At 36.2% G+C, this 17,827-nt stretch overlaps 1 protein-coding gene across 1 annotated transcript; it reads right to left on the minus strand.

Annotated features, from left to right (window-relative positions):
- Positions 1–783: 783 nt before the first annotated feature.
- On the minus strand, positions 784–16,476 carry LOC132565220 (calaxin-like). The gene is made up of 7 exons (XM_060229856.1): positions 16,395–16,476; positions 14,286–14,438; positions 12,514–12,618; positions 11,320–11,405; positions 10,896–10,961; positions 2,220–2,324; positions 784–1,155 (listed from the first exon to the last, which is right to left on the minus strand). The coding sequence occupies exons 1-7, from the start codon at positions 16,462–16,464 to the stop codon at positions 1,102–1,104; spliced, it is 639 nt and encodes a 212-aa protein (XP_060085839.1). The 5' UTR covers positions 16,465–16,476; the 3' UTR covers positions 784–1,101.
- Between the last annotated feature and the right edge of the window lie 1,351 nt (positions 16,477–17,827).

A 17,827-nucleotide genomic window follows, 5' to 3' on the forward strand; every position in this document is an offset into this window, starting at 1 on the left:
ATCAAACTTTGGTTTTCAAGGGCCGTACATTTTCAGGATGCTGAAACATACTGAAATTATTCTCTGTAATGTATAATTGAGAGACAATAACAAATACACTGAAAAGTAGTATAGAGGATGATTAAAAAATGAAGAGTGTTTTACCTTAGAGCTTAAATATTTAAGTGAAAAAAGAAATAAGAAATGTTGTGTTGTATTTCTTTCCTATGTTTTATAAATATGTTAACAATTTAAGTCTGAGAAAAGATGACAAACAAATCAGAACTCCTTTCTTTGGTGAACAAAAAAAAATTTGATAAACTACTTAACTATTTTTGAAATACTGAAATAAATGCAGATGTAAAATTTCAACATGTTTAGCTTTCACATTTTTTCAAGTTAACATTTTTGTCAATGACACTGTAATTTTGAGCGATAAAGATGGCTATTTCAAAGTGATAATTATGAAATAAAACATGCCCAAACTTTCTAAAGCTAAAAGATATCACTTTCTGTTGTGAAACAATCTGAGCTTGTACAATCAACATCATAAAAAATGTTTTAACTTGATAAGTAACAGACCGTGTATAAATCTATACCGGAGTATTGATATTTTAAAATTACTTGATCAACCACAAGATTTTTTTTTTTTTTCGTTTCAACCAGGTATGTTTCAGACATTTTTCAACAGCTCTTTTGAAATATCAGACCTACTCAGATCAGTCAATTGAAAAATAGAAATAATTTTGACAACAGGTATTTATAGTCATGAAAACAAAATAAGGAATTATAATTTTGGCCACCATTATCAGTCCCAGCCATTGAAAAATTATGTATGATTTCGAAAGCATGAAATCAAATCCATTCATCAAAAAAAAAATCATTCTGACAGCTGCTTTTTAACCGTTAATTGAACAAAATCAATTAATATAATTTTGACAAATCATAATTATTCACCAGTTGATAAGTTAGAAAGATAAGTAATTAGTCTCCAGTAAAAGCATAAGGTAGTTATACAACAACCTTCTACTACTTTCAAAAATGTGAAGTATAATAAATTTGTCATTTTTTCACAATATTGCTCCATGGTAAACATTACTCTGATCCTTATTGGCTCAGAATTCACACTAGTGGTGTCACATCACACCCAATCGATGACAGGAATTTATTTGTGTACTGAAAAAGACAAAAAACATGAGGGGAAAATATTATACAAGAAGTCCAAGAGTCTTAACAGTCATCCGACTATAAAGACTTATATATAATATGACAGTAGTACTAGTAAGTTATTGAATGATTAAAACAGTTCAGAATATTTTGGCAGTTTAGACAATAAAGCATTCCTCATTTCATTTTCTCCACATTCATACAAAGGTTTAGCTCAAACACACTAGTGAAACAAGAGGAGATTTTTTTACAAAATGTGTTTTTGCAAGATGGCAGCCCTATTTTATTTTGGACTGATCCAAATAGTAACAACACTTAGTAAGGACCATCTCAGTCATTTCAGGCAAGTTTCACTTTAATCTCGCAAGTGGAACTTGAAAAGTTTAAAACAGGTTTTGTGCAGGGAAACCATGATTTTGTGCAATCATGTTACAAAATGGTCACCATGGCTGCCATAATGAACTTTTGAGGAGACCAGAAAAGAATGACACTTTGCTGACTTCCCTTCCTCAATAGCCTCACCAGTTTTCAGTTCAATGGCACAGATAAAGAAGTTTACAATGTGTTTCTCAGAAGAAGTAGGATTTTTAGGAATTTGTTCTAATTAACCTATTGGGTCCCTACCCTCCTTCCACAGGGGGCAATGACCTGTTATTTATAAAAAAAAATCAATACCCCTTACTCTGTTCAAATTTAGGCAAAATATAATAGTTCCTATTGGAGGAGCAGGATTTTGAAGAATTTTCGAAAAGTTTCCTATTTGGCCCCTCCACTTCCCACAGGCCCCTGAAGGCTGAGACCTAAAATTTATAGAGAATTTGTTACACTTTCCCCAAGGATGCTTGTGACAAAATTTAGTCAAAATCTACTCTATAGTTCAGAATAAGTAGCAATATGAAGGTAAAGGGGACAAACTCATGAAGGATATCAGGGTTTGCCATACTTGGCCATTTAGGTCAAGTGACCTAAAAATAAACTTCGCAGTTGAGGCAAAGCATCCTGTGAAATTATTTACAGTCTGTATAGTTAAGGTTGACTTCAATCTTATTATTCTAGACTAGAACATTTGATACCTTTGGTAATGGTAGACATGGTCCTAACAGTTCAAGTAACAAATTTTCTTCTAAAATGGTCTGTTCATAGTCCTTCAATGACAGCTTGGAATCATGATCACAGTCCTGTAAAGAAATATAGATGTCTTGTTAACATATATCCGATATTCTGTATGTCGGCCATGTACATCATGATATTGAAAATTAGTCTTCATTAAAAGTATTCAAGCACTCCACGATAAGTATTGTGGCAGTGTCAATTTTACTTTTATCTATTTATATATATTTTTATAAATGTACTTGTGGAACCGGTTTGTTTTGTCAGTGTATGTTCTAAGAATTTCTCACCTGTGTTTTGTTATGTAAATGTCTTGTCACGTGATTACATGCTTGTTCGTGCACCTGTATGTTCTGTATCGTTATTCACGCGCTGGACAGAGGCATGGACAGTCGCAATTATATGTAGATACGTACAGACGACTGTGGTGGCAAAAATACATTTTAAAATAGTAAGTATTTGAAATATCTCTTTGTGGTTTTTTCATTATTCCTTTTGTAATGGGAATAGTAATTTTTGCAGAATTATCTTAAAGAAATTTATTACAAATATAGTTAATTACGTTTTGTTGTTTTTCTTTCAACAGAACCATCGATCATTTTATTGTAAAAAAGGATGTTATCTCTTGAGACCCCTGTCAGATTGATAGGGTAGGTATATTATGTATATATATTATTTAACTATTAACTACATCTGTGTAATACAAATGGTAAATCCTATAGTTTGTCATGTGTTGGCATTGGATATATATATTTTGATGAATTCGTAAAGTTTAGTGTAACCGTTACGGGAAATATAAATATGTGTAAAAAGTAAAGTTGACTCCATGCCCAGTGTATAACATACAGTGCGTAGTTTGTAATATGTCTTATACATGAACTTATGTTTTATTTGTGTTATTGTAGGGTCTTTTGGTGCGTCTAAATAAACGTATGAAAAGAATGAATCCAGCGTTATTTTATAAAACACTGTAGCATTGGAACCCGGCTACATTTTGGCGCCCCATAAATTATTATTACATATTTTCTACCCAACTATAATTTTGTGTTCCGACTTGGAATATTTACTCCAGATTCAAATTACCTTATATCCGATAGGATTTCCAGTTTTGATGAAACTTTTCATTTTTTTTCTTTTGTCATTTGAAGTAGATCTCGCATAGATATTGCCTACCCGGTCACTATTTTGACTAGCAAACAGTTGACTTGACCTCGCAATTGACATTCCTGATTTCTGTGACTGATGTTTTATGTTGCACTTTATGTTTTATATATATATGTACATGTGTGCGTGTTTCTTGTGTTGATTTTTTGTTGAACTTGTACTCAATATTCCTTGCTGTTGGAACTAAGCTAATATTTTACAGCATTTTTCTCATTCAGAAGGATTACTTGGAAAATATATCAGGTAAAACCCAGCGATCAGTGTAAACTAAGTATTTTGATATGAATATTGTTTATTTACAGCTGACGTAATACAAATGTGTTAGAGAGCTGGTCCTGATGTGTTTTTTTAGTAGATATTTCGTTTCAGGTGTATTGCTTTAAAATTTTTTTTGCCTTTTGTCCAATTATTTATTCATCATGTCCGACAAATCATTTTCAGGGAAGGACATTGAGGTTATTACAGCTACTCTTTTAGCCATGGGTTACAAACCCCAAGAAGGCAAACTTAAGTCTGAGGAACTCCGGTCATGGATCAAGTCCAAGGGGAGTACCAGTACTAAGGATCCTAAACAGGAAGATGGGGCAAGTGCCATGCCCAATCCTGTGTCAGTTACAGTCAGCCCACCTGTGAGGATTTCCACCTTTTCTGGAGAAGAAAAGGACACATCCTATGATTTATGGAAGCACGAGGTGGAGTCCTTGCTGTTGTCTCATGGAGAAGATGTGGTGGCCCATGTACTTCGAAGATCATTGAAGGGAAAAGCTGGAACGGTCGTCATGCATCTTGGATTGGATGTGTCAGTTAGAAATATCCTAACCAAGATGGATAGTATCTTCGGCACTGTGGAAAAGGGTGAAGCACTTCTGGCACAGTTTTACAGCGCACGTCAGAAGGAGGGGGAGGATACAGCCTCTTGGAGTTGTAGATTAAAGGATATACTGAATAAAGCAGTGAAGAGAAGAGAGGTGACTTATGCCCACTCAGGAGATATGCTGAGAACGATGTTTTGGACAGGCCTTAGAAGAGATTTAAAGGATATTACAGGCCATAAGTATGACACCATCCAAGACTTTGATCGTCTTGTGATTGCAATCCGCCAGGTGGAGCAAGATCTCAGGAATAGAGAGGAGGAGACCCAGACAAAGAAGCCCCACCCTGAAGAGTCAAAGATGAAAACGAAGCCCAATCCTGCTTGCATGGCTAGTTCTGAAGCAACAGATGACATAAAGGAAATGAAGGGGATGATCAAGCAGTTGACTACAGACATGGCTAAAATGAAAAAGGTTACAAAGCAGTATCAGAAGTTCAACAGGAAGTGTGGAGCGGGCAAGTCTTGGACCAATCAACAGGGAGAGCAATCTCAGCAGGGACAGCGTCATTTTAACCCTCAGGAGTCAAAGACATCTCAACCCCATGATGATGGCCCGTTGTGCTGGCGATGCGGACAGAGAGGTCACATTAAGCTTGGGTGTCGCATCCGGTTAGACCATTTAAACGGGGAGAGGCCTATGAAGAAGGGCAGCTCATAGGCTGTGAGAGAAGAGCTTTTAACTATCATGTACAGGATAGGAAGATCCAGGTACCCGGAGAGCTTGTGGGTACACCCAATGAAGTATCAGTGTTCCTTGCTAAGAGTAATGTTCAAGCTTTGCTCGACACAAGTTCCACTGTTTCAACAATTTCTGAGCATTATTACAGAAACTTCCTGTCAGATGTTTGTCAGCTCATGCCCATTACAGATTTTCTGAATGTGGAGTGTGCAGATGGTAATCTCCTGCAATATTCTGGTTATATAGAGACAGATGTAGCAGTACCTGGACTTAGTGGGGAGTCACTGACCTGCTTATTATTAGTTGTCCCGGATAGCAGTTATAACTCAACAGTTCCTTTGCTACTTGGCACGAATGTACTGTTCCCTATGATGTATGCCTGTAAAGGTAAGTATGGAGCAAGATTTCTACAACAAGCAGATCTTCATTCACCCTGGTATCTTGCATTCAGATGTTTGTCTTTAAGGGAGCGAGAGTTAGTCAGGAATGAAAACAGACTTGGTCTTGTTAGATGTGCGGAGACTAAAAGTATTGTGATGCAGCCGAATAGCTACGTTACTTTGAAAGGTTACATTGACAAAGCAATAAGCTATCATAAGACCTGCGCCATGCTGCAGCCATCGAAACTGGCTACCATTTCAACATTACTGGATTTGACACCTGGAGTCATAGATTTCGGTGATAAAAATAGAACTGTATCTTTGCAGCTTTCCAATGTCACCAGCCGGACACTGACCATCCATCCAAAGGCAGTGATTTGTGAGCTCCAACCAATAGTCATGGAGAAACCACCGCCCTCCATGGAGCAAAAGGAGAGACTCAGTATATTGGATATCCTAGATTTTTCCTCATCGAAGGATGTGCCTTTGTCACCGTATCAGCTTAGTGAGGGAATGGAACTGATCAAGAAGTATGAGGATATATTCTCGAAACATGATAATGATATTGGTCATTCCACTATGGTACAGCACAGGATAAGACTTGAAGACGAAACCCCTTTCAAGCAACGTCACCGAAGAATCCCACCATCCATGTTGGAGGAGGTTAAAGGACACCTTCAGCAACTTTTGTCAGGAGGGATCATCAGGAAGTCGCATTCACCATGGACTTCTAATGTTGTGTTGGTGAGGAAAAAAGATGGCAGTTTAAGGATGTGTGTGGTTTACCGGCAATTGAATAATCGCACTATCAAAGATTCTTACGCCTTGCCTAGAATAGAGGAGATCTTAGACTGTTTGAGTGGTAACAAGTTTTTCACTGTGCTGGATATGAAGAGTGGTTACCACCAGGTGGAGATAGATGAACCACACAAAGAAAGAACAGCATTCACTGTTGGACCGTTAGGATTTTTCGAATTTAACCGTCTGCCTTTTGGATTGTCCAACGCCCCAGCGACCTATCAGCGTCTAATGGAAGAATGTCTTGGTGATCTTCATTTGAACATTTGTCTTATCAATTTGGATGATCTTATTGTGTTTTCAGATACTTATGAAGAACATTTACGTCGTCTTGAAAAGATATTTCAGAGACTCAGGGATTGCGATTTGAAGTTGTCGCCAAAGAAATGCTGTTTCTTCAGGAATCGAGTGAAGTACGTAGGACATATTGTATCGGAGGCTGGTATAGAAGCTGATCCAGACAAGATTGCAAAGATTCGAGATTGGCCAGAACCATCAACGCCTGAAGATGTAAGAAAATTTTTAGGATTTGCCGGATATTATCGCAAATTTGTACCCAACTTTGCTCATATTGCCAGACCGCTCACTGATTTACTACCACCTACTCATAAGAAGTCAGCAAAGTCTAAGAAGCAGGAAGAAGTTGAGTGGAAATGGGGCACCCGGGAAAGAATATCATTCCAAAACTTGAAAGAAGCTCTTTCATCACCACCTGTTCTTGGATTTGCCGATTACACCAAACCATTTGAGCTTCATACAGATGCCAGTTCAATCGGTTTGGGAGCTGTTTTGTATCAGGACCATGATGGTACATGCCGTCCAGTTGCTTACGCCAGTCGTGGACTTACAAAAACGGAGAAGAATTACCCAGCTCATAAGCTAGAATTTTTAGCTATGAAGTGGGCCATTACCGACAAGTTTCATGATTATTTGTATGGAAACCACTTCACAGTTTACACGGATAACAACCCTTTAACCTATGTACTTTCGAAGGCAAAACTGGATGCTGCAGGCCATCGCTGGTTGTCGGCCTTAGCTACATACAACTTTGACATACGCTACAAGCCTGGAAAGAACAACCTGGATGCAGATACTTTATCAAGATACCCAGGACTTGAGGATGATTGTAGGACAGACATCCAACACATTACCAGGGAATGCATCAAAGCTGTGTGCAATGCCATCACTGAGGGATCTCCATTTATGGAAACCATGTGCATGTCAGCTGAGGTCTTAGATGATACCGACATTGGACAAGACTTCGGAGAATACACACCCACACAGATGAGGAAACTACAGAGTGAGGACGGAGCAATTGGTGACATATTGCCCTATGTCAGGAATCATCAGAGGCCAACAAGATTTATGGATAATTGTAATGAGTTCAAGGTCTATGCAAAGAAATTTTACAACTTAACTCTCTCCAGAGGGGTCCTATACAAGAAGACTCGAGATGATACACTTCAGTTAGTATTGCCCTTGTCATTGAGACGGAGGGTGCTTCAGGCCTTACACAATGACATAGGACACCCTGGGCGTGATAGGACGACGTCAAGCATACAGGATCGATTCTATTGGCCTGGAATGTGCAAGGACATAGAGGAATGGGTGAAGCTGTGCGATCGCTGTACCAGAGCCAAGACACCAGCAAGAACCCGAGCCCCACTTGTCAGCATACAAACATCACAGCCAATGGAACTTGTGTGTATTGACTTTCTTACACTAGAACCAGCCAAAGGAAATTATCAATATCTTTTAGTGATAACCGATCACTTCACTAAATATGCACAAGCCATACCTACTCGGAATATGTCGGCTCATACTACTGCAGATGCTCTTTACCATAACTTCTTCATCCATTATGGGATGCCCAAGCGAATCCACTCCGACCAGGGAGCTAACTTTGAAGGAGATCTCATAAAGGAGTTATGTCTGCTATTAGGAATAGAGAAGTCGAGGACAAGTCCTTATCATCCGCAAGGAAATGGTTTGTGTGAGAGGTTTAACAGAACTTTGCTTGAAATGCTTCGCACATTGAATCCAGACCAAAAGAAAGATTGGAAGTCATTTATTGGACCCTTCACTAATGCATACAACTGCACTAGGCACGAGACAACAGGGTATTCACCGTACTACCTGATGTTCGGTCGACACCCCAGACTACCAGTTGATGTTGCTTTTGGCGTTAGGGAGCAGGATGAAGACTCTGATCAACCCTCATATTCTGCATATGTTGAGGAGTTACGTGAACGTTTGAAGCAAGCATATCATTTGGCTTTATTGAATGCTGATCAAGCACAAAGGAAACAGAAAGTGGGGTATGATGTACGAGTACGTGGTGCCACCTTGGAGCCAGGAGACAGAGTACTTGTCAAAGTACTTGCATTCAAAGGCCGGCACAAGATTGCTGACCCATGGGAGAGTGAAATTTATATAGTGGAAAGTCAGCCAAACAATGATATTCCAGTATATATCATTCAACGGGAGGATGGTACTGGAAGAAAAAGAACCATGCACAGAAACCATCTTCTTCCAGTTGGATATTTGACGCCAGATTCCAGGAGCATGGATGATAAAGCACCTACAAGGCCTAAACCTGCGCCAAGGCATAGGAAGCCTAAACCAAAACAAACAGTGAGTGAGGATGTGGAGGTGGAGCCCGAAGATCAAAGTGATACTTCATCAGTGGTAGTCCATGTTTCCACACCGGAAGAAGAATCTGTTACAGTTACAGATATTCCAGTTCAGCAGGATGACGGTCCACATACAGCTGACTGGGATGATGAGGTTGTTGATGACGATCCACCCCAAGACGTTGAGGGTGAGCAACCTCGGGAGCCAGAGACTGAGCTCAGGAGGTCGGAGCGTGTTAGAGCTCCACCCAAGTGGTTCACCTCAGGTGAGTTTGTCATGTCAGGCCAGGAGCCTGATTGGCTGCGTAGAGTCAGATACTTGTTGACACTAGCTAATTCAAAAGAATTTTTAAATCTCTCTCCACAGATGACAGAAGCAGTAGTGTCTCTTGTCACCAAGAAAAACTGACGAGGACGTCATCTTATTTGCAGGGGGAGTATGTGGCAGTGTCAATTTTACTTTTATCTATTTATATATATTTTTATAAATGTACTTGTGGAACCGGTTTGTTTTGTCAGTGTATGTTCTAAGAATTTCTCACCTGTGTTTTGTTATGTAAATGTCTTGTCACGTGATTACATGCTTGTTCGTGCACCTGTATGTTCTGTATCGTTATTCACGTGCTGGACAGAGACATGGACAGTCGCAATTATATGTAGATACGTACGGACGACTGTGGTGGCAAAAATACATTTTAAAATAGTAAGTATTTGAAATATCTCTTTGTGGTTTTTTCATTATTCCTTTTGTAATGGGAATAGTAATTTTTGCAGAATTATCTTAAAGAAATTTATTACAAATATAGTTAATTACGTTTTGTTGTTTTTCTTTCAACAGAACCATCGATCATTTTATTGTAAAAAAGGATGTTATCTCTTGAGACCCCTGTCAGATTGATAGGGTAGGTATATTATGTATATATATTATTTAACTATTAACTACATCTGTGTAATACAAATGGTAAATCCTATAGTTTGTCATGTGTTGGCATTGGATATATATATTTTGATGAATTCGTGAAGTTTAGTGTAACCGTTACGGGAAATATAAATATGTGTAAAAAGTAAAGTTGACTCCATGCCCAGTGTATAACATACAGTGCGTAGTTTGTAATATGTCTTATACATGAACTTATGTTTTATTTGTGTTATTGTAGGGTCTTTTGGTGCGTCTAAATAAACGTATGAAAAGAATGAATCCAGCGTTATTTTATAAAACACTGTAGCATTGGAACCCGGCTACAGTATCATGACAAGAGTTTTATCAAGAAGAAAAAACAAGAGGCCCACATGGCCTGTATCAATTCAATTTCAATTTAATTTTATTCCAAGGGACATACGGTCCATAGGTATTGCTGACTTAATGTAGTTTAATTTCCTGAAATTGATTAATTTAAACTAAAGTATCTAAAACATCTGTTTCTATTTCCCCATAATATGCTTGGCTCTCTTCCAAAAGGAGGTTAATGCACTGTTTGTACAAAACAAAGATCTGTTCATCAAGAATGTCAGAAGGATTTTAAAGAATTACTTTTATTTTCCCTGTTGGGTCCTGCCTTTCACATCCGAAAGGGCTGAAACCCAAAGCTTATGAAAAAACTTCTGAAATGCTTCTAACCAAATAAGGGCAAAACCCAATCATTCCTACAGGATGAGTAGGATTTAAAAGAATTTGCTCTATTTCCCATATTGGGCTCCACTCCTACCTCTCCAGGGCATTGTGACTTACATTTATACAAAATTGATTTCCCTTCATCCAAGAATGCTTGATGGGTGGGGGGCCGGACCCATAGCTTATACAACATAAATCCCTCTTTCCCCAAGGACCCTTCATACCAAATTTGATTAAAATCTGCAAAGGTTTTCATGACTAATAGCCATTTAAAGGAAAAGTTGATAGACAAAAGGATAAATGGTATAGACAACAAACAGCACAGGATCACTATAGCTGGCAAAAAGGGCTAGGTGAGCTAAAAAAAAAAACTGTTCAGACAGTATATGATGGTTACAAATGTTGGTTGAAAACATATCAATTATAAAGGGCCATATTAGCAGATATCAATCCTTTTGGTATTAACATGTAATGAATTTAAACATAGAGAAATAATTACCGCTAACTTCAGTATAACTTCTATCAGCTCCTTGATTCCTTCATCAGGGTCTTCTTCTGTTTGTTGCTGAAATTAATTTATGCAAACATTTATGAGAATGTAGGTGTGTTAGTGTGATTGTAAGCAACTCAATAATCAAATTCTGAAGTTTTGAGATTTCCAGATATGTGAAGTTATAGATTTTACATTTTCATCTCCATATGTTTTTTAGGGAAAAAAGTGAGAAAAGGCAGGACGTGAAAAGAAGTGATAATTTGATGTAATATTTGTTGACTGGTCACTATCTCTAATTCCATACCATCCCCCAACACTGCCAAGGAATCTTCACAACAGTTACCCCAAAATCATAGCCCAGTTGCCTTATAGCTTCCAATCTTACATAGTCTAGCTGGTGTGAAACAAGATCAATGCGAGATCTACTTACTGTTATGATTGAATTCTTCAGAAACTGGAACATTTCTTCTCTTGATATAAAGCCATCAGCATTCTGGTCATACACTTTGAATGTATCTAAAAGACACAAACACAGAATTAAAATAACATCACATCTCCATACATTAGAAATTGAACTTTATCTTCAGAAACCCTAGAGAAAATAATTTGTCTCTAACACTCTAAACAAGATGCCTAATAGACCTGTCTCTCAACTGTTCTGTAGTTATAACTAAAAGAATTTGATGTACATGTTCATTAAGTAGTTCTTGGAAGATTTTGCCACATTTGACCTATCTGACTTTGAAAGTAGGTCAAGGTTGCTAATTTAATCAAACCTGATTGTCTGCCATCTAGAATGTTACTGGCTAAACATTTACAAATTTTACCTCTGTCTGTGAAATTAAGTAAAGGTCATCCATTTGGATAACTTATGAGTTCATTGCAACATGCCACAGACCCAGTAACATAAGCAAGGCCTTTTGGTAAATGGCAAGCAGTTGTTGCAAGATATTTCTGACTTGAAGTTGGTCAAATCTTTTAAATTCAAAAGTGGATATATTGGTTAAAATTTATTTGGCAGCACACATGAAGTTAATTGCTATCTGTACCTGTGGTTGGTACAAATCATAGTGAACAACGATAATGCCTTTATAATTATAACTCTCAATCGATCAAAACTAATTTGTGATTTTTTTTCCATGAAGATAACACAACAGCTATTGCAACTAATGTTATCGTGTATTCACCCACCACTTTTGATTATGTGTTGACGACCTGGGCAAATCACTGCAGGAACAAGAAGCCCATAGGGCCTGCATCACTCACTTGGTTTTGTTTGACTAAAATTACTCTATTGAAACTTAAGGAAAAAGAATTCTAAAGATTTTTGTCTATTTCCTCACTGAACTTCATCCAACTGCACCCAACCAAAAAGGGAGATTTAACAGAAAATCTCTTAGTCGTTTTAAATATATATATATATTTAGTTTCATTAAAATTATCAGTAATGTTTTTTTTGTATGATGAAATTACATGTAATTCTATTAAATTCCTTCTGTTCTAAATATTTTTATGTTAAATTACTAGAAGGTACATACGCTATTCTCTAAACATGTGACATAATATCTTTTTCACCTTCTGCATCATTTCATGTCTATGGTATAAAAACTCCTCTGAAACTTACATTTCAATTTTTCTTCTATAGATCCTTTCAAAAATGTGGAGAGGCCAAGAACCCATTCTTCCTCACTCAAATAACCATCTGCATCGACGTCAAATGCTCGGAAAACTGGAAAAAAAGGAAAATGATTATTTAAACACAGGGCAGCAAATATGTACAATTTCAATGCAGGTTTGGACTCTATTCATCACAATAGAAGCTTTGCTATTCAGCTAAGTTTACCTTTGTCAGTCAGGCAATTTCATTATGAATGCCCTATAGTAATCTGGTTGCCTGTCTGTCTATTTTTTTGGTTTTGTCACAATAGTTACACTCAATTTTTACTCAATGCTTCTTCGAAGAAGTGGGTTGGAGTGATTTTAGGGGTGTCTGTGAGGTTGATAACCAAAGTCACTATAACAATAAATAGAAAACTGGTTTCTGCAAAATATCTATAGCTCTGTCACTTCTTCTCATATATTGCAAGCTCTCAATGGCTTTAATGTTTTCCAAGTTCAGAGGTCAAAAGTTAAGGTCACCATTACTCTAGATAGAACTAGTAGTATACAGCACAAGAATATCTCATATCTGAATGTTATCGATACATATTTATTGATAACATAATGAAACAACTAATCACAGGTCAAGGCCATCATGTTAAAGGTCAAGGTAAAATTAGAAATATTTTACTTGCAAATATTTCCTTATAGCATTATTATGAAGTGAAGTTGACAGAAATCTTAAAAGAAGTTGCCCAATCACTGGTCAAGATCACAATGAGAAAAGTCAACATCTGATTTGAACTATTTTACTGGTAAACATTTTGTTAAGAAATATGAGCCAACACTAAATAGAATCCATTAAGAAATAGCCTGACTAAGATCAAGATTACAAGGTCATATCGGAATATTATTCTGGTAGATATTTTATGACATTATGAAGCAAACTTGACCAGAAACAAATAAGGAAAATCCTAATCCTATTTTGAAGTTAATTGATTCCAAGTCAAGGTTACATTTAAATATTTTATTAGATAGTATTTTTCTCGTGATATTATGAATCACGATGTCAACAGTGATATTTCTTAACTGAGTATGCTATTAGTAATATTTCTCAACACAGTATGCTATCAGTAATATTTCTCAACACAGTATGCTATCAGTAATATTTCTCAATGCAGTATGCTGTCAGTCATATTTCTCAATGCAGTATGCTGTCAGTAATATTTCTCAACACAGTATGCTATCAGTAATATTTCTCAATGCAGTATGCTGTCAGTAATATTTCTCAATGCAGTATGCTGTCAGTAATATTTCTCAACACAGTATGCTGTCAGTAATATTTCTCAATACAGTATGCTATTAGTAATATTTCTCAATGCAGTATGCTATCAGTAATATTTCTCAAAACAGTATGCTATCAGTAATATTTTGTCTCAATGAAAGGAATCAAAGAGAATGTTACAGCAGGTGAATATAAAAGATAATAAAAATTGCATAGTATAGCCAAACCCATCAAAAAATAAACAATTAATGACTATTCAGTTTGCATGATTTTAATACTTATGAATATATGTATATATCCAAGTTGTCATGAAAGGTCTACGGAATATATCAAACGTATTTTGTATTTGGCACATACAAGATGTAATACTCGATCAGTGTTATCATTCCAGTTAGACATAATGTGAGGCCTTTTTTGATGTGTCAATAGCCTAGTTACAGAGAGTGATTTAGCTTAGTTTGTATACTGTAGTACACATACATGTATGCATTATGAAAAAAAGATCAACTTACTACGATCATTTAAGACATCATCTGTCAATTTAAATTCCTCATACAGAATATCTGCAAATTTTTGTCGGTCAATTTTTGGTTTGTCAGATTTTCCGGGTGTATCTGCATTTCTCTGATGCAATTTGAGTAAAAGCTCAACCTCGTGAATTTCAACTGGAAAAGAAACATTAAAATCTCAGATCAGTACATTGGAAAATGAAATTTCCATTTTCATTTAAAGCTGGTATTATAGCAATAATATAAAATATATAGATGGTAAAATGAAATTTTATCTCATTATATCATTCAGTTCAGTTGAAAGTAAATTGTGACTTGTCTCCGAGTTATTCTTGAAAGAGACCAGTTTAGAAGCTGCTAGTTGGGCCATTTATTATCTGATGTTTTTGTGTCAACCATGACACAAGAAGCTAAGAACCTGATCGGAATGTACTAATACAGTCCTTGGGCAAGACACTTTACCCTAATCGCTCTAGATATCATGTGATGGGCCTCAAATAGGTTGTTCAGTGATGTAGCCACCAGCTACTACAAGGATTTTATGTTGCTGACCATTCAATATATGAAAAATGAGAAGCTTTGCTGGAGAAAAAGAACCTGGTAAAGGTTCAGTTACATTTGGGAGCAAGGGGAGACTTTGTGAAGTAAGAAGTAGTGTAAAGTTCTAGATGCAGTTTACCTTACTACATCTTTGCTGGTGGGTATAACAGAGAGATGGAAATGGCTAGTTCAAACCCCAGTGTGTGCAAGGCAATTGCAATCTTTTTATAATATATGTATTGAAATCAGATTTGTTGACATAATGGCAACCCATACTGCAAGTAAGCTATAGGAGATGAAATGTTTTGTTATCAGTGCAATAGCTTTTTAATTATAAAGAACTTGCATGGGCTGGGTTATGGTTGTCTTTAGTGATGAAGACTTGTGAAGGAGCAAGTATGTAGTGTAGAAGTTGATAGGACACATCACTTTAATTACTTGTCTCGTCAGGTGGAAATTTCCTTTCAGACGAAGGTTATATATATGTATGTAGCTGTATTATCATAGGCTTTATCTAGTGGTTGAATTATTATATATCAAATTTTCTAGTGTGAATAGAAGAATGGGTACCAACATCAGTGATAAATTTGATATGCGAACTGGTCTATTATACCCCAATTTGTTACTAAATATTGTCAAAATCACTTTAAACTTTGCTTTTTCAATTTGTTTACTTTGTTTCACATTTATTTAGTACTGAGACATCAAACAACTGCAAAAATAAAAAAAATATTTATACATGGAAAAGTACAGAAAATAGGTGCAGTACTTCCAGCCCATGTTAAATACATGTAGTACATGTACAGTTACTAAGGCAGGACTATTACATCAAGTTTTTAAGGAGCCAGCACTTTCAGTAAACATCTTAGTGTTAAAAATAATTCAACTTGTCATAAATTAATGCGACTTTTATCTGTTTAAGAGATTTCAGCTATTTTTATTAATAAATCCATACTGCAGTTGGCATATAATGTGTATTAAACATGTATGCAAATTTGATATTTCCTCCACCTGTTAATTGTCTGCCAATATGCCAAAAGTGTGGTGTGGAGCCACAGGAAAGTTCGGTTAGGCTGGGTTGTTGTCTTTGAGGTTAAAGATTGTGAAGGAGGAATTGAATATTGTAAATACCAAGAGAGCTAGCTACCTTTGTGAATTAATTAGATACCAAAAACTCTTAGTCTATGGTTTAGGCCAGAGAAACAAGGATAATCAGGACTAATGGTAGGACAGGACATTACCCCTTAATTACTATTACAATCTAATTTGACAGAAGGCTGTAATCTGCGCAATGAACCTTTTACTGATCAGCTGACAAGTGACATTTAAAACTCTTATTCTTCAAGTCTTCACACATATATTGTCAACAGAATGAAGATCAAAACTTACTGGAAATTACGGTGTATTCACATAATGTGCTCGTATTTGCATTCTATATGTAAGACATATTAGCTGGTCATGTAACTTGTACAAGTGTGCGTTGTTAATATAAACATTTAGCGGAAATGGACACTGCAACGGGACTTTAACATATATCACAACTTATCGCTGTAGGAATTAAGAAAAGCTTACAGTGGCTCTTTCGGTGTAAATCTTCGACCAGTTTTCTCCTTGACCTGGCCTTTGCTTTCAAATTCTCCATTTTGCTGTAGTTTGCGGTGGTCGGGTGATAATATTGACACTATCCGTTCGTTTTGACAATAGGATGCACTGGGGTTAAAAACAGGTGCTCGAAAACAAACGAAACCAACCTTGGATTGAGATTAATATTTTGCCAATTTAAAACAAATTAACATAAAATATATAATATGATAATTCAAAATCATTTAAAATTTGAAGAAAAAATTGTGAATTAAATTCAATAAAATGTGACACTATTTAAACGCTTCGATGCTTTCCGCTTTTGTTTAATGCGGATTAAAAATATATTATTTGTAGTTACTAAGAGAATTACGCATGCGTCGCAAAGACCATAACATTGTCAGTCGTCGTTCGAAGCTCAGTTAGGACAGCAAAAATGTTGTCATTTTTAATACGTATTTTTTTACAATTAGTTCTTTTAATACTAAGCAAAACACACACTGGAGTTTGAATAAGTCCAAGATAAGCGTCAAATCCGCTTGATTCACGAGACATTTTTATTTAATCACGTTTTTAGAACTTCAGCACAGTAGAGTCCAATCTGATTAAAATACAGATCTTAATGTACCACTTCAATGTCTTCCGTTCATTGAGGTATGTATTTTAATCAGATTGAGTCGAATCTGAACTTCTCGTGTGACTAAAACAGCAATACAATGATAAACACAACAAAATATCACAACGAAGCCATGCATCACAGTAAGCTGAATAAATAGTAGGATAACTAATTTTAAAGGTCGTGCAAACAAAATGCTCATGCAGCATATCATTCAAGAGATGCGTGTCTTAATTATATGTCGAAATAAGTAAATAAATGAAAGGAACAGGATTCATGCTAATATATCATAATCTAAAACAGTATTTAGAAAGTATTCTAGAATGGCGTTATAAACTCGTTTCGCGTAAAATAGAAAGAAAGGGAAAGAAAAAAGACAACAAAGAAAGGAAAACAGCGGTAAGAAAATCAAAGGATTAACTGAATAATATTGCATATGTAATGCAAGTTCATGGTTTATGTATTATACGTCACTGTAACTACATACCGACCTGCCCCAGGCGTGTAATCGTCTCCGGAATGTCTCATAAGTTAAGCTGGACGACACCCGGGCTGTCTCCAATCTGAAGGATTTCTTATCATACCAAGTTGTCTTGACCTGCTGAATAGTAACAGTGAGGTCGCGCCTGATATTATAATTTGAATTTTTAAAGCTCACCAAATCAGATATGTACTGTGAATCGATACCATTTAAAATATTAAAACACTTCCATAGCCATATTTCCAAGTCGTCTGACATAAAAGAAACAGCAATTCTTTTCTTCTAAAAGTATGTGTAAATGCAGAGTATATTTTTTTCTCTGCAAAT

This window comes from Ylistrum balloti, unplaced genomic scaffold (genome assembly GCF_031769215.1).
Source record: "Ylistrum balloti isolate Yb309-2 unplaced genomic scaffold, AGI_CSIRO_Ybal_v1 Utg369702, whole genome shotgun sequence".
NCBI lineage: Eukaryota > Metazoa > Mollusca > Bivalvia > Pectinida > Pectinidae > Ylistrum > Ylistrum balloti.